Below are 22901 nucleotides of genomic sequence, written 5' to 3'. Positions count from 1 at the left end.
CGATAATTGGCACTTCACTTAGAATGATATAGTGAATAATCTGGCAGAAGCTTCTTAATGGAGCTCAGCGCCACCTGGGTATGACCTGATGGTAGTGAGCCTTAATCTCAAGAGTTAGATTTAACATGGATCAAAAATTTTAAATAGCTTTCTTGCCTAAATAGGTTATATGATGGTGCGAAAATTTCGACTCATTCCCACAAGCAATATGGTGTGTCAGAACCATAAGCGTTTCGGCATTCAACGCTGTTCAAGAGAAAGCTGAAATGATTCAGATAAAGATATTGGGGGTTTTTAGATGACTTGGTAATGTTATTGGTCAGTCATAGTGAGTAAATTGTTGATCATAGCTTTTGAAACATAGACGATTATGCAAAAAAAATTATAAATCGCCACAAACTGTACGCATGAAGCGATACTTCTCCTCATTAGAATAAAATTTAAAATCAAGCAAATTAGCTGGAATAAACGACTTTTAATATTGGAAATAACGTCAACATGTATGCTGATGGTTGATATTAAAGGGTAGCTAACGCTATGGTACCAATAAAAGCTTGCCTATGATTAGTTGCAAATGCATCGCAAAACTGAAACTCTCTCCCTATTTTCTGTGGAATAATTTAGGAATTGGAGAGGTTTAGGGATCTACATGATGGGGGAGGTTTTTGATATTTATCACATTCAGTCGAAATTATTGAATTAGCTGATATGGTATATGATTACGGTCAACTTATTAGTACGGGAGATGGAAATATTTCCTAGGATAACATTTTGCACTGTAACTATAGTAACTGACAGCAATTGTGAAATTCTAGTTTTATTATCCTCGAGTACCGAAAAGAGCTTGGTAGTGCGGCCGTGTGGCTCGTCTAATAGTGGTTAGTCTGGGCTCTCTGGACTGCAGGACTGGTAGACAGTGGTAGTGTCAGGTCAGGTGATTGACTTTTGATGTGTGATTGCATAAATTCAATGTAACTTAAGGCAATTCAACGTCCTGGGTCCGTTTCTTGCTTTGTGATTATGCCTAAGAACTAGTAAAAGCAGAAATTTACCTGTGTAGAATTGATGTTTTTAATTTAATGCATGCTCTAAAAACTATAATCTTGATTTCAAATCATCTCATGTCTCAGTCTCGGCAGTAGTTCAGGACCAGCGTACCTCACTCGTCACTGGTTCATGACTGAACTGAACGTAAACAGCATGACAGGACATGGTAGAAAAACTGTCCGAATGGCTGTAAAGCTCTGAAATTTCGAGAGCATGCTCTAAAAACTATAATCTTGATTTCAAATTATCTTTCATTAATTTCAAAATACGATATCCATGTTTATTTCCCGCCCAAATGTTACCTCTTGCACATCCCAGCTAAGCAGGTACTTGATAGACATTTCTCGAAAAAAAAAATGATGTCGTCATAGTTCAAGTTTTTATAGTTTGTTTCCAAACAAAAGTCAATCAAATTAAGCTAACATTTTGGCGGGACTTTCAAAATTAAATACCTTACGCGCGCCGATGCGGAAAGTGGCTGTCCGCCATTTTGCCAGCATTGTTTACATTCGAGAGTACTTTGTGCACATACCTACTTTAGGTACTGTAGATTCATGTATTATAATGTTACTGACTGGCCAATGGCCATAGACAAAGGAAATATTACTATACTACTAATAAATAATACTAGTAATGACATTAATCACACTTTTATTGCAAGATTAGAATTTTAGAACTTTCCATAGGCCTAGAAGTTAGCTAGGTAATCTATCTTGTGCCAGTTGTGTAGGTACTTGTGTGCTGTGGGCTCACTGGACTGTTATTTATTAAATAACAGTATAACACTATAACAGCCCACACAAATGACACAATAAATAACAATAATCTTTAGTGGCAAATGAGGGAATTTTTTCATACTTAGTTCAGTCAAAAATTCCTAGTGAATGCCCACGCAAGCTAAACTTCAGTCAAAATTGGACTACCTAGTAGTGGGCTAGTACCTAGGCCTCATGGTGGCAGGGAATTATTGTGAGTACTTATCGGTCCACAGCCGTGCGGCGGTCTTAACCCTTTGCAAGGCCCCATGCCCTTGGCCCTTGGGCCCCTCTTGCAAGTTGTAATGGTCTAAACTCAACAGTTCGACCCCATCCCCATGGTCTCATCACAACTCCCTTTAGAAATATGTGGAGTTTCGAAATTGATAGTAATAAATCAATAAATATGTGGACTGGGAAATTCCTTAGTTACTTACGTTGGTTCCACAATGATATCAATGACGTAAAAAATTACAATGACATCGCCACATTGGTTAAGCCTCAGCCATGATTCTAGCTTTGCTAAGTCCTTACACTCTTACCTCGTAATTCATGATGTTAGAACTTTGATATTCAAATGTTGAATATCTGTCAAGTGTCAAAATCACAATCAAAATTATTTCACAATCAGAAATATGTTATAATATCACAATCGAAAATATTATTCACAAATAACCATCCATTTCAATGCCAAACTGGACTCCCATCTTCACGCTAGCCATATGTTTACATACGTCACAAATGGTGACATATGTCGTCCCATGGTGACGTCACACACAAGAACACGTGGAGACAAAAAAAAGCAATATTTCGCTGCACCACAAACAAATAAATGTTAATAATTGGTAATAGAAAAGTTTTTCTGGAACATTTTGAGAGACTGTACCTAAGCAGAATACAATATTAATAAATTATTAGTGAAGATACTAACAATAAAGTAGTTCATTTGATGGCTGCTGCTAGCGCTGGCATCTGAATACGGGCATGCCACCTTTGTTTGGAATTCAAACAATTCAATATCTCACTGCAACACAAGTCAATACATTTAAAAAATTAGTAATGGAAAATATGTTGCTGGAACACTTTAAGAGATTCAGCTCAGCTGACGAACCGCCCCTTTCTTCAGAAGCAAGAAAGCTTTTGCCGGGTAAGGTTGTGTTACATGATCGGTCCTCAGTCCGTAAAGAAGTGTCGATCGGTTCAAAATGACATAAGACCAGGTTCTTTTGAATAACCTATAGAATTGCACCATGCTAGGCCTAGTAATCCAGTTCAAAATTTTGTAAAAAATATCAACATATATATTTAATATTAATATCATAAAAAAAGTTATTGGCATTAACAGGCTGGCTACAGCTATTGTAAAAAAACATTAACATTTGACTTTGAGCTCTGATTAGAGCTCTCAAGCGTCAAGCCTCTTAGCTATACTATTTTTCATTTTTGACCTGCAACTGTCCTGCATTCATCATTCCTGCAATGCAAGATTCCAAATTTATTGAAAATTTGTCACCTTGTTTTGTAGATGCAAGATTTCAGTAACAAGTAGGAAAATTTTAATCCTGATTGACACTTGACAAGTTGACTGTAGCAGTAGGTAGCCTAAGGTAGGCTACCTAATACTGAAATTTTCAAATTTTGTGGATATAAAGTTACATTTTTGATAACTTAGGTCTTAGAATTTCTATGTTAGATATCTTGCAGCTTATTCATGTATATACTCTTTTTAGCTATTAGGTAATACTAGTAGATAATTCATCTAGGGTAAACATCAAACACACCATATTCCGCCCCTCAGGGGGGACTTCTGACGTGTGTCTGTGCTCGTCAGAAGTCCTATGGGATTTTGTGCTCCTAGGGGATTGTTCCTGAGCGCCCCACCGCTGACTCGCTGAGCTCCTGGTGTCTGACCATTGGTCTCAGTTGTGGGGTTAAGTTATAATGTAGGTAGGATTCCTTTCATTTCCCTCCTCTGTCTCTCTCGTGCGGGCGGCCAACGTCCCGTATAAGCAACCTCTTGTTTGAGTGTCTTAGTTTCTGTTGCTTTTCACCTGTCCCTCCTTGTCACTTCGTCTCTTTGAGATGATAACGCTGCTTCTCTCAAGCCGGCTTCAGTGGGCTGGACAACTGAGACCTTCCGCTCCTTGTGGGTGATGAATAATTTGAGACTTAGAATAATTGAGACCTTATGCCTTCTGGCGATGTTACATTTTGACCTCCGGCGCGAAATAGCTTGATAGCTGAAGCACTAGCAAATCATTCTACTACTACTACTAGTCTACTACTACACCATATTCTGACACCTTGAGGATGTAGCAAGAAATAAATGGCTATAAATAGATCACCGTATGCGCATCTCAATTTCTGATTGGTTTACGTCACTCTCAAAACACCACACTACGTGCCAGCAATGATGAAACATCACAAACTGTTGCCATATTTATTTAAGGGGACCGGCTACCCTCCGGAAAAACTCACATACGTAAAATGTAAAAATAAGAACATTTTGCTGTTATGAATTTTTCGAAAAAATTGATAAACGTGAAATTCATAGAAAACGACTAAAAATGGGTACTTTAGAAAATCTATCTCCTCCTACAAATATCATCCTACAACATCGTGACACATATCATTCAGTTTGTAAGGACCATACCTAAAAATTTGATGATAATTTTTCTCATTTTCCCCTTAGTCTTTTTTATGCACGTTTTATCCCATTTTTCGAAAAAATTGATAAACGTGAAATTCATATTTACTGGCCAATGGCCATAGCCCATAGACAAACTGACAAAGGAAATATTATAACATTAATCACACTTTTATTGCAAGATTAGAATTTTAGAACTTGTCATAGGCCCAGAGGGCATAAGCCTAGAAGTTAGCTACCTATCTTGTGCCAGTTGTGTACTTGTGTGCTGGCAGTGGGCTGTTAGTTATTAAATAACACTATAAGTCACCGGTTAATGTTTCTTGAATGGAAGTTCCATGTCCAACGCGAAATAGCTTGATAGCTGAAGTGCTAGCAAACCATTCTACTACTACTACTACTACTACTACACCATATTCTGACACCTTGAGGATGTAGCAAGAAATAAATGGCTATAAATAGATCACCGTATGCACAACTCAAGTTCTGATTGGTTTATGTCACTCTCAAAACACCACACTACGTGCCAGCAATGATGAAACATCACAAACTGTTGCCATATTTATTTAAAAGCCTTTAGAATTCAAATCTACAAAATCACTGAATTCCAACGCTGTGTGTGACTAAATGTGGCATATTGAGAGACTAATTCCCACAGCGCTTCAAAATCGTAATTTGTAATTCCGACACCCTGTGTGAGCTGTGTCAGAATATGACACCCCGTGTCATGGCTGTGTGTTGTAATTCTGACACCGTGTTGGAATTAGTTTTTAGAACCGTTCAACCGTCTCTTAAATCAATCATCTATCTATTCTGAAACCGTCTCTTAAATCAATCATCTATTAATTTATTTACCACTTGAAATCAGCAAATACAAGTACCTATACTTAAAGGATTCCTAATATATTCACACACTTATTTAAAAGTCTCAAACCATAATATTCTTTCTACACAAACAGTTTATCACTATTTAGTAAAGCAAGGTCAACTATCAACTTTGATACATATTTCGATGTTCTCACTGTAGTTGACTTGGACTTTTGTTCTGCGGATCTTAAAATTTTCCCACTAGACCTAGTGTTATGCGGAAATCTGGCGCGCAATTGTATGATGTCAGTCATGTCACTATTTCAACCATCTATGCATGCGTGGAAGTGGAACTAAGACCAAGCTTAATATAAAGGAAAAAGTTGAGGGGTGTAGGAATTACCCACAGTGTCGAAATATGGTGCATTTACCCTACTGTCAGATGACACATAAGTTGACATTTTGCAGATACAGCACAGTCTGCATTGATTGTACTGTAAGTTTATAAAAACCCTATAATATTGGTCAATAGGTATTCTGATTTGTATGGTTCAATTGCAACATAACAAGTTTGCTAACAACATAACAATACCTCTTAGAAAACAAAGAATTTTTTAGACTAAGTTTATTTCTTATTGAAGATCTGAAGATTTTTGGATTGGAGATGCATCAGCAGCAAAATTTCTGTCAACCAAAGTTCATGCATTTGCAGAATAATGTGATATGTACATCGTCATTCCCACATCGTCCACCCACAGTGTCGAAATATGGTGCATTTACCCTACTGTCAGATGACACATAAGTTGACATTTTGCAGATACAGCACAGTCTGCATTGATTGTACTGTAAGTTTATAAAAACCCTATAATATTGGTCAATAGGTATTATGATTTGTATGGTTCAATTGCAACATAACAAGTTTGCTAACAACATAACAATACCTCTTAGAAAACAAAGAATTTTTTAGACTAAGTTTATTTCTTATTGAAGATCTGAAGATTTTTGGATTGGAGATGCATCAGCAGCAAAATTTCTGTCAACCAAAGTTCATGCATTTGCAGAATAATGTGATATGTACATCGTCATTCCCACATTTCATTGAAATATTCCTAGACTGTACAAAAGTTGACAGCTGGATTCTTATGTAGCAAGGAATAGACAATGCATTTGGCAACATTCTTAAATCTTTGGTGATGATTTTTGTGGAAGTAGAGCAGCAGAAAGTTTATTACTTGCTACAGTACAATTGTTAAATATTATAAAACATTCTTTAGCAACCTTATTTCATTTATTGTGTCACTTTGAAGTTTGAATGCTTCACTAACACATTCTATTGCATAATTGTACAAGTTCACTCTACTTCCCATTGTTGCCTTGCCACCAAGTATATCTGACTCCTTTGTCCTTGTGGCATTGTTTACATTGCATTGCAACAGGTGAGAGTTGCTTTGAATGGCTACTTTGTTCTGTCTTATCTTCCTTGCACTTCTTTGAATATCCTTAGAGTTTCTTTTAGTTCCCATCTTTGCTAATTTTCATTCTCACAATTTCTCTGAAAATCTATCCATCTAAGGAAAGTAATTATAGTAAACATCAGATTGTAAATAAAAATATGAGTCAATTTTGTCATCGCCACTCATCATAAATGTTTGCATGCTCAATGTATGCAACTGCATAAAATGAATATGTTTAATCAAATTTCTTACACAATTCATATGAAATGCTGCTCATGTGTTTGTATTTATTTGCCCTCCTCAGCCAGAGAATGTGACTCTTACATCGGTTATTATGTCTCAATATCATCCATTTTTCAGACTAAAATTCTTATAGGCAAGCCTCACTATATAGAGATGAGCTTGCGATAAAAGCAATTGCATAATCAGTTCCATTCTTCCTATTTTCTTTTGTATTGCAACCAAAATAATGCAATGAAAAATAAATAACTTTTCAATTTACTTGATTTGATTATCAACTCCAATCAATTACCATATCCTTATAATCATCAGTCATAAAATTTATAACAAATACAGAAAAGATATGCATCTACATTAATAGTACATTCATAGTAGATACATTTTCCAGTAGGATAGTTACATGAAATATATATAATTATACTAGTGGTACTAGTTGGTTAATTTTTACAACCCTTAGTGTGGTTGTGTGCAATCAATAAACCTGCTATGAATCTAGATTTATATCTTGTCCTTGATTATATATGTATTCAAATTATTACTTAATTTACTTGTACTTCATTTTATTTACTTAATTAGTAAATAAACTAGAGCTGATGTAGGCATAGTTGAATTTTCCCCTTACAGATAAATTTTGCCATTGGTTGGACTAAAAAATTCCCCTGGCCCTCTCTGCTGCATCACCTATCAGCTCTATTGGCATATGAGTGTAGGTATGATAATGTGCCCTCGTATACAAATTATGGAACATGGTGGCTTCTTTGGGCAGAGATTTCTGGTTCAAAGCTATGGTAACTTGCCCACCATAGAAATAACTAAAAAATTTATTAAAGTCCATTGAAAGTATATTGACATGTCTCTTAGCACACATACTGAGAATTGAGGATTTCAAGTTTTAATAAAGGATTTCTTGAAACATCTTGTACAAATAATTTACTTTTTTATATTAAAGTTAGTTTATTCTGAGTAGAAATCAACTTTGAAAATTAAGTCAAAATAAAGCAAGTGACCTGATGAAATCACTAGGTACTATCTGAAGAAAATTATCAGCAACTCCAAATGATTTTTTTTTATTTCCTCCTACAACTACCATTCAATTTCTCAACATAGTTGAAAAAAACATTTTTAAAGTTACCTGGTATTGTTGAAATTTTGATTGATTATTCATGGTTCACTTGCTTGCACCTACACAATGGGGCTGCAATAAGGAAATGAATTCAGTTGCATAAATCTCAAGGTATTATTTCTATTATTGTATTCATTTCTGGTAAATTTCCAAAATTTATGTAATAATTTTTTCTTAACAGTATTTGATAAATTGTTTAAATGTTAGCATATCTTAGTTTTGTGTGATAAATAATCTCATTGCTCGTAGAATTTTGACTGTAATTATTATTTTTTTCAGAAAGTCCATTGGTGGTAATGTTATGGACAAAAACAAACCATCTGAAAAGAAATTAGATAATGAGAAATGTAAAAAACCTAGTCCTGGAGATTTCCCCATCTATAGTCGTGTCAATAAAAAATCAAAGCGACTGAAATCACAAATTTCTGATCCTTCTGCTCAGAAGTCTACTCAATATCCACAATCTGATAAGGATTTGACATACATACAACCATATTTCCCCTCTCACATTCCCAAGAGTGATAGCACTGGAAGCTTTTTTTGCAACAATACTCCTGAATCTTCTGAGGTTGCACCAGCACAAGCTCTTTTGCACTCTTCCAGTCAAATATTCAATTCTTCAGAACCATCAGAATGTAAACAATATTCTGACATTAAAGGATGCAAGAGTAAACTTAAACCAGCTTCCTGCATTGGTATCAAGGAAAGTGCCAGAAGTTCTGAGCAACCCATTTATGCTGTGTTGAAACCTGAGAAACAAATTTTAAAAGAAACTTATAGTGATCTTTCCAGCTGCAGTCCAAGATCTGATGGAAAATGTCAGAAAGCTGGTGATTCGGCTTCCTGTATTGCCATTGATGATGATGATACTCCCCCACCCCCTCCTGTAAGGCACAGTAGTATTGTGTGTAGTAAAATATATCAGAAGATAACAAGTAACTGGAAATTTGATTATCTTAAGCCACCCATCCAAGCAATTGAAAACCTTAAGTGTGAGATCAACAATTCTTCTGGATCTGATGGTAGGAAACTGAAGGCAAATAATCATTTCCAGTTGAAGTCTGATGCTGGTATTGTTCCATCAGCTGATTGTGACACTGAAGATGAGCCTCCAGTTCCTCCAAAGCGCTATAGTAGCATAGCTACCAGGGACCAAAGTTTTCATGAAGTTAGCCAAAAAGTTACAGAAAAAGAGGACAAATCTACTATCCAACAGCCAACAATCTCTAGTCAAAATGAATTTTCTACTGAAGAACCAATTGTGAATATAAAAGACTTCAATAAAACTACATGTGCCAGTGCCTGCTTAGACAGCAGTAGTAGTGAGATTTCTCCTATTACACACAATAAAAATAATAAGCTTGACAAAGACTGTACTATAGCTAACAATAAAGTAAACTGTACAGACAATAGATCTAGTCATGTTGACTATGATTTACATATAAGCCAAAGTGCTGATATTTATGACATATCTGTGAGGCCCAAAATAAGCTACTGTGATTTAGTAAATAGCATCTCAAGCAGTGGCACAAATGCTGACACCGATTGGGAGAGCAGCATTCCAAGTGACTCTGAGGCTGCTTTTGACTGTCATGACCCTTCTCTGGAACAAGAACTAGACATAAATGTCATTGTCAAAACTGAACTCTCAGTTAGACCGAAAATTAGAAAAAGAACTAATATTTCAAGGAATAAATCAAAGCTTCTAAAGCCTGGTATCAGTTGTCTAGATAACAGTTATTCTGATGATAGTCTTGGTTTTCCTGAAAAAGTTCATCATGACATGACATTGAATTACATCCCTTTATGTGATGAGTCAATCTTCTTGAGTTCTTCTCCATTGTTTACATCAAATCCGCTAGTGGAACACATTTATCCAAGCATCAGATCTCCATCTTATTCTCTAATAAAGCCTTCAGCAGATTCTTCCTTGAACTCTTCTCTGCTGGACTGTCACTCATCCAAGTCCTCACCTGTGCATCAGGCTGTTGATTTGGAACAAGTGTGCCATGGAATATCAGGGAAGGAATTGAATAAGTTCAAGATCAGTGGTGATTTACTACTACCAACTGCTGGATTTTCATCTCACTTGGATGCTGGTGATCAAATTTCTTCTTCCTTGTCAAGAGTCAAGAGAGCATTGACTAGCCAGGTAAGGGTCAGTTTCTCTGCTCTGGTCAGAAGAATGACTACCTAGGTACGTACTCAGTATGTATGCTTTAATCCATTGTTTATAATACTCTGAGCATTTGGCTATAATATTTCTACTTAATTGTTTGGTAACATGGAATGCCATCAGTAACCATGGGCTGAGAAACAGCTTCTTTCTTACAAGTGAAAATGATCCAAATTCCTTAGCATATTAATTCAATACAAAGGGTGGTATTCGGTAGTTGAAATATTGAATGTAATTTTTGTTGCCAAAGCTTATCACTAATTATGTGCTTCAATGTCTGATCTCATCAATTGGTTTTGGCTATGGAACCATGACAAGAACTATTGACTTCCAAGTTTCTTGCTGTGCAGTTGTCAAGCCCAACTCCAGGAAGCCAATTCAAAGATCAACTCAACAGCAAGACCTTCACTGACAAGGGGTGTCACAGGGCTGGCTTCTTAGCTGCATCCTGGGTCTGCAACTCCTGCCAGTCAGTGCAGTGCACCTTCAAATTTTCTTGCTGATTAGAGAAGTTGCTGTCTTGTATATTTTTGTCTTAGAAATATGTTTATCAGCATTGTATTTATTTTTATTTTTTCTCATCTAAATGCCACAGCATTCATGTTGAATTCTGATTTAACTTTTGATTAAGTTTTTTCCTAATTTCATAGAATAATTCATACCAAAACTTATTTTAAAATATGTACTTAGGTACGTACACAAGTTGAAAATTTCTAATAGTCCATAGGCATTTCTCTAACTTGGTGTAAATTTTACTGCTCAGTTATTAACTGGTTAGTTTCTTTTTGTTACATCATTAATTTCTGTGCCAAATGCTTCTTTAAGCTCCTTCCTCAATTACTACAATATTGTAGAAGAACTTTACTTCATTTTGTATTCTAGCATTGGACACCTTTCTAAATTTTCATGAAGTTTTGCACAACCCTATCTGTTGGTACATAAATGCCTCAAGCTTGTTATGCTCGTAAACTTCTGAGGAGCATACATTGTCACATTAGATTATGGAAGTCAATGTTGACATAAATGCTGTGTAGATTGCCGCCCTTGCATGCCATTTAATTATGACCTACAGTACACGTGGAATGCTGCGCTTGTGTGCTGTAGTGTTCTAAGCTGTCTCCTCAAATTCTTGCTGCATGATGTCTTCTTCCTTAATAATGGTGAGTTATGATGCTCTTTGTGTATTTGAGTATTAGTGAGTATTTCTAATGCTATCTCAAGTAGTCTGTTATTCATTAATTGCCGTATCAAGTCTTTCATATGTATTATATATTTGTTAAAGTTTGTATTTGTGTTGGAAATCTGATCTTGGAAATTTGTATATAAAAGGGCTCATGGAGCACGTATTCACGATACTTCCCATTTCGGGATATTACCTTGATGTTCTTAATGTTTCTATGTTTTAATCAATGTTATTCATGAAGCTACCGTTCTCTACCATGCGCTAGGTTCAGGAACGTACACCACGCACCTGACTGTCTCATCTGCGACGCAAGTTGCAGCACCTCAAGCCCGTCTGTTGTCCTCTTGCCGCGCAATGCGCTCAGTCCAGCCAACTTGAAGAGTTATAAGTATTGGCCCAGTGACACTGACAAGCCTTTGCTGCGCCACCAAACTGCTACTGATTTGCAAATAACAAAATTAGAGAATAGAATCCACTCTCAAAACCCTGATATTTTGAGTAGAGATTTAGAACGCCGGCGTGAGAGGCCATGTGTCAGTTCAGAAGAAGAGGATGTGGAGCAACTGTTAACACCTCCACCAACAGTTATTGTTCATGACATCTCGCGCTTGAGCTGGAAGTGCAAGAAGTGTCGGCACTATAACTCACGACACAGTGCTAGGTGCTCCTCATGTGTGAAATTTCCTTGTAGCATTCAAAACGATGGTAATGCTGACATGGAGCTGAACAAAAATAGACCAACAAATCTTAATAATTTAAATAGCAGTGGCTTAGAAACTTGTAGCTTAGGTGCTAGTGCAAAGAATGGCTTGGATAATGCCATGCCACCTGTGGAGGAGGTGGAGCGGCCTCTCATGGTCGAAAACAACCTTTATTTCCTGGGCAAAGACAACAGAGTGACTGCTATTGATTCTTTAGGCAATGTCTCATCATCACGTCTTGATGACAATGCCAAGAACACTGAAGCGCGGTCTCCTGCCCGCGAGATATCAAGTATTAAAAATTTAAATGAAGTGGAGGACCAGAAAAAATCCAAGCGAGAAAAATCCCTTAAAACTTTTGGTTGGCAATGTGATTGGTGCTCTTTCAATAATTTGCATTCGACTAATACGTGTTCTGCGTGTTCTATATCCAGAAAGCCTGCACAATCTGACAACACACCTCCCAGAAAAATAAAAAGTCACGCCAAGTCCTCCAGTTCCAAAGTCAACGTGTCTAGAGATGTACCCTTAATAGATTTGAGAAGCCCTCTCAGAGAGAAGGACTCCAGCTGTGATGATGACACTTTGGCTCTCAAGCAAATGTGGACTTGTGCAAAATGTTCATACACCTATAATCCTAAGTGGTCAAAGTTCTGTGATATGTGTAATAGTTTTAAGAATAACGTCAATGACAGGACTCGAGAAGTACTGGAGCAGAATTTAGATGATGACTTTCAAATTCTCCCTGCAAATTTAGGCCAGTCAATGCCTAACTATTCGCCTGATCAGCCGTGGAGTTGCGTCAAGTGCACATTGCTTAACTCAGGCTCATCAAATGCATGCAAAGCGTGCGATGGCTCGCGTCTTAAGAGCCTCAGTCATTTGGATGAACAGACACTCAAGCGAGGTGAGTTCTGGACCTGCGTTGTCTGCACTCTTAAGAACGCGCTCTCCTCGAGACGTTGTAAAGCTTGCAAGGCTCGTGTTGACGGTTCAATCGGAACAAGAGACAAAATGGAGGGCAGTGGGGAGATTTCAGGTGCAAGCGTGGCTGCAGTTTGCATCATACCTGACACTGATCAACCACAGCCATATCCCAAACGCGAAAAATCAGCTAGTATTCTAAGGAGCAGTCAATCTTTCGATGATGTTGGAAGCGATGCTCAGCGAAGGCGTGACCAGGTAGGAGGTGGGAATAACCGTGACGTTCCTCACTCACGCATTGCTGGTGCTGAACTTACTAAATCCTCGTCTTGTTCCGAAAATCTTTCATTGGGGCGCAACAAAGTCGCTGAACATCAAGCCATGGACACCTCGTCTTCAACTGAAGTGTGCCGAGTAGAGCGGCCCAGACGCCTGCCTGAGGTGCCCCACAAGCGCGGGTCTTGGACGTGCTCCGCGTGCACGTACCTGAACAGCAGCAGCGCTGTGTCCTGCGCCATGTGCGGCTCTTCTCCCACGCTCGACGACATCGTGGCCAACGTTTCTAGACCAGGTATGTCTCTTATAGAAGATGTTAATTTACCATTTTTAAAAATTAAAAGTGCTTAATATTTGGCCTTTGATTGTTTAAATAAGTGATTTGGATATGTTATGTCAAAATTAATTATTATGATCCCGGAAATGTGCTACAGGCAGCAGTGCAAGCAGCACCGCAGGAAGCGGCGGCAGCAGCTACTCGGAGCTGGTGGAGGTCTTGCGAGAGATGGAGGAGCATGAGGCACTCGTGTCTTGGAAAAGGATCGTTCAGTACTGTAGGAAGCACAAGCATCCCTTCGTGGATGACTCCTTCCCACCCATCGCTCGGTCCTTGTATTATAGCAATGGAGGTGGAGGTATGGCCGCAGATAATAGGGTCACCCAATGGCTACGACCGCATCAGATTCTCACTGAAGACGACGCAAGCATTGGCCACAAGCCTTGGGTCGTCTTTCGAACGCCACTTCCTTCTGATATTTCCCAAGGTGTGCTTGGTAACTGCTGGTTGCTTAGTGCTTTATCTGTGCTCGCAGAACGTGATGATCTCGTGCGCAAGATTATGGTTACCAAAGAGCTGTGCCCAGAGGGCGTCTATCAAATCCGACTGTGTCGTAGTGGACGGTGGGTGACGGTGCTTGTTGATGACCTGCTACCGTGTGACTCGCGTCGACACCTCGTGTACTCGCAAACACAGCGTCGTCAATTGTGGGTGCCTCTAATAGAGAAAGCTGTGGCGAAGGTGCATGGTTGTTATGAAGCGCTTGTCTCAGGCCGAAGTATTGAAGGGCTTGCTACCCTTACTGGCGCTCCGTGTGAAAGCATCCCGCTTCAACCTTCATCATCGCCTCAAGAAGAAGCGGTCGACAGCGAGCTTATCTGGGCGCAGCTTTTGAGCTCACGCACTGCAGGCTTTTTAATGGGAGCTTCGTGCGGAGGTGGTAACATGAGAGTTGTAGAAGAAGAATATAAGAGCGTTGGACTGCGTCCCAGACATGCGTACTCAGTGCTGGACGTGCAGGACGTTGATGGCTTCCGTCTTCTGCGACTACGCAATCCGTGGGGGCATTACTCGTGGCGTGGCGACTGGAGCGACCACAGTGACAAGTGGACGCCAGCTCTCAGGACAAGACTTCTGCCCAATGGAGGCCAGGAGGGAATCTTCTGGATTGCTTTCAACGATGTCTTGAAGTACTTTGACTGCATTGACATTTGCAAGGTTGTGAGTGGGTGGTGCGAGCTGCGTCTGGTTGGCAGTTTGCCGCCGTGTGTGGACACCTCAGTGCTCTGCCCCACGCTCCTTACCGTGCTGGATCACACTGAAGTCGAGTTCTCACTCTTCCAAGACGGACACAGGTAATCCAATGGATTTTAGCTTTCGTCACAGAAAAATAAACGAAGGTCTTCGACGTTTTTCTCGTCCACTTCCACCTTAATCCATAGTTTGGAATCGAGGTTTGAGATTTGTTCATTAAATTCTTATTTTTTAATTACTTGAAATCAATGCTGTCTCGCTTATCGCTGCAATTTTTTTTCTCAAGTTTGGTATCAATAACCCAATGTCATGTTTCCATCTTTTTTGCCAATCACGTATTAGCGTTTATGATGAACCTAGCCTTGCGATCTCTGAAGATTATATGATGATTTCAGAAACTCGGGCTCGGCGTCTCGGTCGCTCCTTGACCTGTGCATCGTGGTGTTCCGTGCCGGGGAGGTGAGCGGGGGTTCAGCAGGACCACCGGTGCTGGGTGCTGTGGTGCATCACTCACGTCGTCAGGTGCGAGGCTTCGTGGGCTGCAGTGCCATGATGGAGCCTGGGCGATACTACGTCCTCTGTCTCGCCTTCAACCACTGGCATACCAGTAAGTATGGCCACAAGCTCTACTTCCCTTACCAGACAATCTGAACAAAGTATGACCTTCGTCTGAATAAAACTCGTTCTCGAGTGAGTCCGTATATTTATTTGAAGAGCAGTTAATGACCAGGCGCCATACTATTAGAAATAGTTTGAAAGTTTTAGAGTTAGCAACTCCGCTATTCACTAGCGACTTTTAGTTTCTTTTCATCGAATATTTCGTTCATCTATTCCTGCTCTTATTTAGTGACTATAACATAACTAATTAATACTAATTTAGCACGTAGAATGCAATGAATCTCTTATTTTTTTTCCCAATTATATTTTCTACTTAACTACCATTAATGCCTCTAACTTCGCCACAGCACTTATGTCGTCAGCCTTCAAAAGAAAAGATCTATTTTGTTGATACAACTGAGCCACAACATCCTAGCTCGATAAAATGTCTTCTTAGTTATTATATGGTAATTGAACCCTACTAATCGTAATTCTAACCTTTATTATACGTTTTTATTAACAGTAGCTAAGTGCAGTTGCGTAGTGAATTTATGTGTCATTGACGGTAGAATCTTCTACGCTACGGTATTTGTAATATTTTAATTTTTGTGTGCCAGGCTACGCCAGTGCCGAGTCGTATCCTGGCTACGTGCTGGCACTGCACACGAGCAAGCGCGTGGCTGTGGAGCAGACGAGAATTACGAGCCCCTTCCTCCTGGCCGACGCTCTCATACACCTCGGGCTGGCCAGGGGGCAGCGACACGAGGGCCGTGAGGGCATGACGGTCTACTACCTCACAAAGGTCGTGTGCTCGTCTTACATTATATATAACTATTTGGGAACTATGATACATTTATTACCTAAGTAATTACGGAAAACTATGCAAGTTTTAACACTGTAAGCTGTGAAGACTCATGGTCTTTGTAGTTTCTGATAAAGTAATCGTATTGCATCTCGAAAGTTACCTACAGTTCTCGTGTTGAATTTCGAAATAATTGGTAGGAAAAGATATCAATGCAAACTTCGCAACTTTTTCCGTGAGTTGGAAAAACTTTCATTCACATAGGCACGGATGATCTTTATAAACCCAGATGTTTAACACAGTAAAGAAAAATTGCCGACAATGGTCTTTGTGCAAAAATTCTTTGCTCTTCAAACAAACTTGTTAACAAACAAATTCTGCCATCTTATAATAAAATCAGAAGTGGTGGACATATACCTGTGGATATTGCATGAAGGAGTTACTGTTACAATGTAGTTGCATATCTGTCTCAAATCTCATCGTATGAGCGTGGTAAACTTTTCAGATTATTTTTAACTGGGCTGTTGATTTATTACGTTACGAAATCTGATGCGTCGTTAACTAAAAATTTAAAAGCAAAGAATAGTCCACTAAAATTCATATCTTTATAGACAACGTTTCGGAGTCCAGCTCCATCGTCAGTTCGTAGAATCTAGAATTCGTATAGAAAGTCACAAATTAGTACAATTGAAAGCACAGAACACAATTAAAAACCTAAATTTACAAGTAATAGGGCACAAAACCTAACTATTCACAATTTCAAGGGGATAGGAGCTAACAGCTGAATTTTAACTGGCCCTAAGTTTAAAATAAATTCTTTACTTTCAAATTTTTAGTTAACTTGCGATATAAGCAAATCGGTGACATCAATTCTGATACGTCATGTGTGAAGTTTATGCTCATAGTCCAGCGTGATTTTGGTCGACCAGCAGGCGGGTCCTGTGCTAAATATTCTTATTATTGCATGCAGGGATGGGCCGGGCTCGTGGTGGTTGTGGAGAACCGCCACCCCGACATGTGCATTCTCGTCATATGTGACTGCCATGAGAGCTACAACGTCGTCTCCACGCGTGCCGAGCTGCGCACCGTGGATTCGGTGCCACCATTACACAGGTACCGCATTATTCTTGCACTCTGAGAAATCAATGGGTTTTTGTCTAAAAACCTATGCACTTTTTACGATCGTGTGGTTTCTTACTTCTGAGATTTCTCGGTTGAAGTCGAGGGATAACATTTATCGTATTATGACAATGTAAATGCTGTAGGTATCAACATAAGGATTGAGAGACAAATTCTTGTTGTGTATGTAGCTATGTATCAAAGAAACTTGTAAATTGGCAAGTATTGGTGTATGGCGTGTCGTAAATATTTCCAGTATGTTAGTCTTCATAATTTGTAAGCGAGATGAGGTTTGTTTGAGACATGATGTAGACATAATAATGATGAGACATAGTAAAGGAAACACCTGCGAAATCTAAAAAAATATATATATTTTAGTATGGTTTAGTCCACCTTTTACGGCAATTGCAGCCTCAATTCTCTGAGGTATTGATTCATTATGAATTGTTTCCAAAGGAATTTTAACCCATTCTTCAGTTAAAACTCCCTCCAACGCTTTTAAAGACGATGGCGGCGGGAATCGACTACTGACTTGCATCTCTAAAATCGATCATAAATGCTCGATAATATTCAGGTCTGGTGATTGTGGTGGCCAAAGCCAAATGTGAAGCTCAACTTCATTAGAATGTTCCTCGTGCCAGTTTTAACAATTCCAGCTTTAAATATCGGGGCATTGTCATCTTGAAAGATTGCTTTCCACTTAGAAACTGTGCCTGAATCATTGTATGAACTTTGTCCTATGTATAGATTCCTAAATATTCGCGGCTGTTAATTCTTTTATAAAAAATATTGGGTCCTCCGTATTTCCAAGAAATAGCACCCCAGATCATCACAGATCCCCCGCCATGTTTTACGGTTGGAAGGAGGCAGTCGAGATCAAAAGACTATTTCAGCTGTCTCCAAACGTAACTTGGCATGAGGTTGGAAATAAGGTAAACGATGATTCGCCAGAGCAAATCACATTTTTCTACTGCTCGAGGGACCGATTCTGAAGATTTTTACATAACTCGAAATGCTTTGAAGCATTTGAATTGGAAACCAGAGGTTTTCTAATTGCAGCTCATTCATAAAATCAAGATCTATGCAGCTCTCGGCGGACAGTCTTCATGGAAACTGGGTCCAGTATGTGTCCATTGAGGTCTGCAGTAACTTTAACAGCCGTGGTCTTTCAATTGTCCCTCAAAATTAGATTTAGGTACCCACGGTCTCTCTCAGACACCTTCGACTTTCGGCCAGACCTGTGCTTTGCTAAGAACATTTTTCCTTCTCTTTCAAAAATAGTCATTACTTTTGAGACAGCAGGTAACTCTAAACGTCAAGCATTCGGGAAGTTTCTGTCATACTAGCACCTGCCATACGGGCACCAGCAATTTGACTACTTTAAAAGACAGAGAGGTTTGCCATTTATAGGTTATAGGTTAGGTTATGGACACAAAAATTTACTAAAGTTCTCTGTGCACGGATAAAATATAAATTAGCAGCACAAAAATAATAAAGCATAAAAATATGTCAAGTTTTCATTGTTAATAACAAAAATATCACGTGTTTCCCAAAAATGTTAGGTGGCTCCCTTTTTTTGTCCAGCCCCTGTAATTATAAATAATTTATCAAATAATATATGACTTTTTGTAGGCAAGTGATCATCGTGCTGACGCAGCTGGAGAGCGGCGGTGGCTTCAGCATCGCTCACCGCCTCACGCATCGCCCGTCACATTCACCTGGCCTGCATGACTGGGGGCCGCCCCACACCAACCATCATCCCGCCATAGATGGCAACGTCTATGGGCTGCATGCTCCTAGACCTATCTAGACCTAAGCGAGAATCTACAATATGTGATCTGCATGCTTCTAGACCCTTTTTAAACCTGATGTCTTTAATTAATACTCTCCTGAATATCGAGATCTACGACCCTCCCTTAACTCATGACCATTACAAATGTCATGACCTCATGCGGCCAGCCTTTTTACTTTGGATTTACTATGTTCTTCGTTATAATACTGAATATTCATCATATTTCCACTGTATTTTTTGTGTCCCAAAGCTCTTCATCTCAACCCATTTTAAACTGTTTTTTTATATATATGGCTAATTTTAAGAGCATAACCTATTTTGAATGAAATTGTTTATTATTCCAGTTAAAAATTTGATGTAGACGCTTCTTATACTTTTCCAAAAGTAGGATCGTGTGTTCCTTGCTAGTTCGAGTTGAGAATGACGGTTCACGGGTTTAATTCGTTGGTAATTTGATGTGTGTTTTCTTTGCTCCCTAGATTATTTTTAACTTTAGAGTAGGCACACAGTTTCTAATGAAAAAAAATGTAAATAGGATCATTTTTCTGTGTTTGATCGAAGACAGTATAGGTACGTAACTCAACCATTTAATTTTGTTCATCTTATTCTTACTATTTCATTCCATGAAATTTCACCTATTGGGCATATTTTACTGTAGGAATCCGCCTTCTTCTGGTGGCCAAATTATACTATCTATTCCGGACTTGTATGATGTATGCGTGTTCGTTAGGCCCTCTAATTTACACATTTTTTATGGGTATTATTTTTACCGGTGCAAGTGTTGATTCTTGTCGGTGCCCTTGCAGCAGCCACCACGAGTGTTGCGTTCTACGGGACGACTGCTAAGAGATTGTTAATAAAAAGGCATTCACGGCGACGGATTTTGTCCTGGTATTCTTGTAGTGTTACGGTCATCAATTAGATTAGATTGACCACGATTAGGTGTTGTAGATTGATATTTATTTTGTAATGTATCACTTTTTACTTGAAAATATTTGAATAGGCACCCAAGTTGAGTACCGTAGCTCTTACAAGAATCGATATCTTATTCCCTCTCCGAGTGTAAGCTATAATTTTGTAGGTATATAACTCGCGGATACCATAAGTAAAAATAGTTAACCCTTCCCCATTGGAAATTATATTTATTGTCTATGTTTATGTATTAAAATTGTAGTTACCTACGTTCTAAAACGGTCGTAGATTTATTTAATGTTGATGTCTCATTATAATTATCATTGTTTTTCACATTACTTGGGCTGCTCTGTTCCATGTCTGAATGTCGTTCATTATGGGTCTCAATGTTTTATTTTCGTTCACAGGTATTCACTGTGTGTTATTACTCTGTGTGGGCTAACTGTATGTGTAACATTGAAAACCTTTTGTGATACTAACTTCCCTTAGCAATAAACCTGTTAAGCGCGTTACGATGTTTAGTAGACTCGTAGCTAAGAAATATCTTCCGTTGTATCCGATATACATAGTGCGTAGTTGTTGTCATTATTCGTGATTATTATCATGTGGTTATCCTAAGTTAGCTTACTTGTTTAAGTTGGCAAAATTATTTCCACTAAACGCCAGCACAAAAAAAAAACTTTCTTTATGCACATGTTGGGGTGGTATACATCAGACATCTGGAGTTTCATGATTGGTGACGGAGGTTGATGATGCAGTCCTTTGGCTTTGTTCCATACCTCGAGACAATGAAATTCCTCTTGATTATTGTATTTGAATTTAGATTACTGATAAACTTGGAATGCATGTTGGTCGATTATTCTCAAAGAGGCGTGTTTCATGACTGAAGTACAGACATTCAAGTCCGTTATTGATGAGTGAATTAGAACAGCGTTTTTATAGCTTACTGCGCTCAGGCGATAATTCGAGATTTGAAGTGGTTGCCTTCTAACCTTTATTTCCGCATATAGCTATTTTACCTGTGCACCTGGCAGCTTTTGGCCCCCTTAAGGAAGTGTAGATATCTGTTACTATCCTATGGGCCGTGTACAAATAGCCCTGTAATTATTTATAGCGATTACTTTCTATTGATACGGATCACACTAGTCCTTTTATTTCAGCACTTGAAGGTGCTTATGTTTTTTTGAAGTATTGCTCATGTAAAATTAATATTTCTGTATTTATTTACTTATTGCTCATATTGTCGTAACGTACAAGTTTCTTCATTGAACATTTCCTGTTTTATTTGTTACTCAATTGCTCGGCCTGTTGATGAAAATCATCGACCGTGGGGCCGTTCATTCGGTTTGAACTTGAAGCGACACTGTACATTAGATAACTTATTTATCCGGCCAACGACCAGGGGCCGTATAATCAAAACTATCTTGAGTACACGTTGCGGCCTACGTACACGTAACGGCCTAATACACGTAGCGGCTTGGGTACATGTAGCGGTTGATTTTCTCGTCTGTGATTGGTGTGTTTAACTTAGAAGGCATCAGTGATTGGTTGCCGCAGTTACGAACTCGTAACTATTTTGATAATACGGCCTCTGATCGTGGCGAGTGACTCGCCTCTGCAAACGGCGCGTCTCTTCACACGTTGTTCATTCCACAGTGCACAAGTCATTCCTTCAACTCATAAAATTGAATTTAGAATCGTTAGCACGTATGTGAACTACATTGTGAAGTAGCTATCGTAATGTTATGTTTTTGTGGTACCATTGATTTCTAATAATTTACACTTAATGATCGATATAACTTGGCTGATTTCGTTCATAAGAAATGTCATGATTGCACAATGAAACTTTTTTGGATCAATTATTTAATGGAAATGTGCGCGACGGAGGCGTTATTGTATGAAACACATTAGACGACAGCCAAACTACATGTACATGCTAACCTGATAAATAGTTTTTCCTTAACTTTTTGTCAGTGAATAGCTCTCCAACCGATCAGAAAACGACACCTAGACCAGTTATAAGCGTCACTTTTTAATGTATTTTCAATATTGATGATGAACTTAGTATCAACTTTAGAATGAATCATACGCTAGTGCGCCTGCTCCTGCGCTAGAAAGTTGTTCAGACTAGCGTCATATTCTTCACAGTTGGTGCGTATTTTATATAATTAAGTGTGCATTATATGGATGTATAAAAATATACTTGTACTCGTATAAATGCGGTTTGTATGAGGAAGAGGTCCAGTTTGCGCTCGCCTCCAGATATGTCACTCCTAAATACCTTGAATTTATTTAGGCCTTGGAAAGTGACTAGTGAATTCATGTCAGCTTTGATTCCTTCAATAAGAATTGAAGAAACGTTATTTCTAGTTATACGTCGAACGATTTTGAGGTGTCGGTATATTAAGTTATCATGTGTTACCTAATGTTTATGCTTAGTTTTTCCAGCTCGATCGTTTTTGAAAATTTATTTTGATTGCTATGATTGGTGTACGTATATTAAGTGACATGTCTTGTTTGTGTAGTCGATGTTTAATAAATGTGATGCCTAAATGATTTAGTTTCCTTTCCAGCTCAACAAAACTTGGCACGAGTTTGTGATTGTGCGGCCCTCACGCACAGCAAGAGTGAGTCGAGAAATATGCTTTCAAATTTTTTATTGGCTTTGAAAGCTCCACACAAAATTTTCACAGCAATTTGTTGCTGTTTGAACTTCATCCCGGCTGTAGAATTCTAATCACGCTATCCACAAAATCCTCGCGAACTTGAAGAATTATTTCTAGAATTTCAAGTTGAAGTTGTTGAATGAAACACA

The 22901-nt window shown here is 38.6% G+C and overlaps 1 protein-coding gene across 2 annotated transcripts; it reads left to right on the top strand.

Annotated features, from left to right (window-relative positions):
• Positions 1-834: 834 nt before the first annotated feature.
• On the top strand, positions 835-22639 carry LOC108680075. 2 transcript variants are annotated; one of them, XM_047882361.1, is made up of 9 exons: positions 835-878; positions 8353-10225; positions 10600-10718; positions 11698-13628; positions 13768-14965; positions 15260-15471; positions 16079-16263; positions 17234-17376; positions 19015-22639. In XM_047882361.1, the coding sequence occupies exons 2-9, from the start codon at positions 8375-8377 to the stop codon at positions 19190-19192; spliced, it is 5817 nt and encodes a 1938-aa protein (XP_047738317.1). In that variant the 5' UTR covers positions 835-878; positions 8353-8374; the 3' UTR covers positions 19193-22639. The 2 variants fall into 2 exon arrangements, with proteins under 2 accessions (XP_047738317.1, XP_018024321.1); XM_018168832.2 differs by lacking the exon at positions 835-878 and having other exon boundaries at positions 8351-10225.
• Positions 22640-22901: the final 262 nt, after the last annotated feature.

Source organism: Hyalella azteca, unplaced genomic scaffold (genome assembly GCF_000764305.2).
Source record: "Hyalella azteca isolate HAZT.00-mixed unplaced genomic scaffold, Hazt_2.0.2 contig10289, whole genome shotgun sequence".
NCBI lineage: Eukaryota > Metazoa > Arthropoda > Malacostraca > Amphipoda > Hyalellidae > Hyalella > Hyalella azteca.
This window is presented reverse-complemented; position numbering and strand designations above follow the sequence as displayed.

Excerpts from the sequence above, each read along its gene's own strand:
- LOC108680075 (XM_047882361.1), top strand. The coding sequence starts at position 8,375 with ATGGACAAAAACAAACCATCTGAAAAGAAATTAGATAATGAGAAATGT. Across the intron at positions 10,719-11,697 it reads TGGGTCTGCAACTCCTGCCA|GTTCAGGAACGTACACCACG; the intron begins GTCAGTGCAGTG and ends ACCATGCGCTAG. Across the intron at positions 13,629-13,767 it reads GGCCAACGTTTCTAGACCAG|GCAGCAGTGCAAGCAGCACC; the intron begins GTATGTCTCTTA and ends AATGTGCTACAG.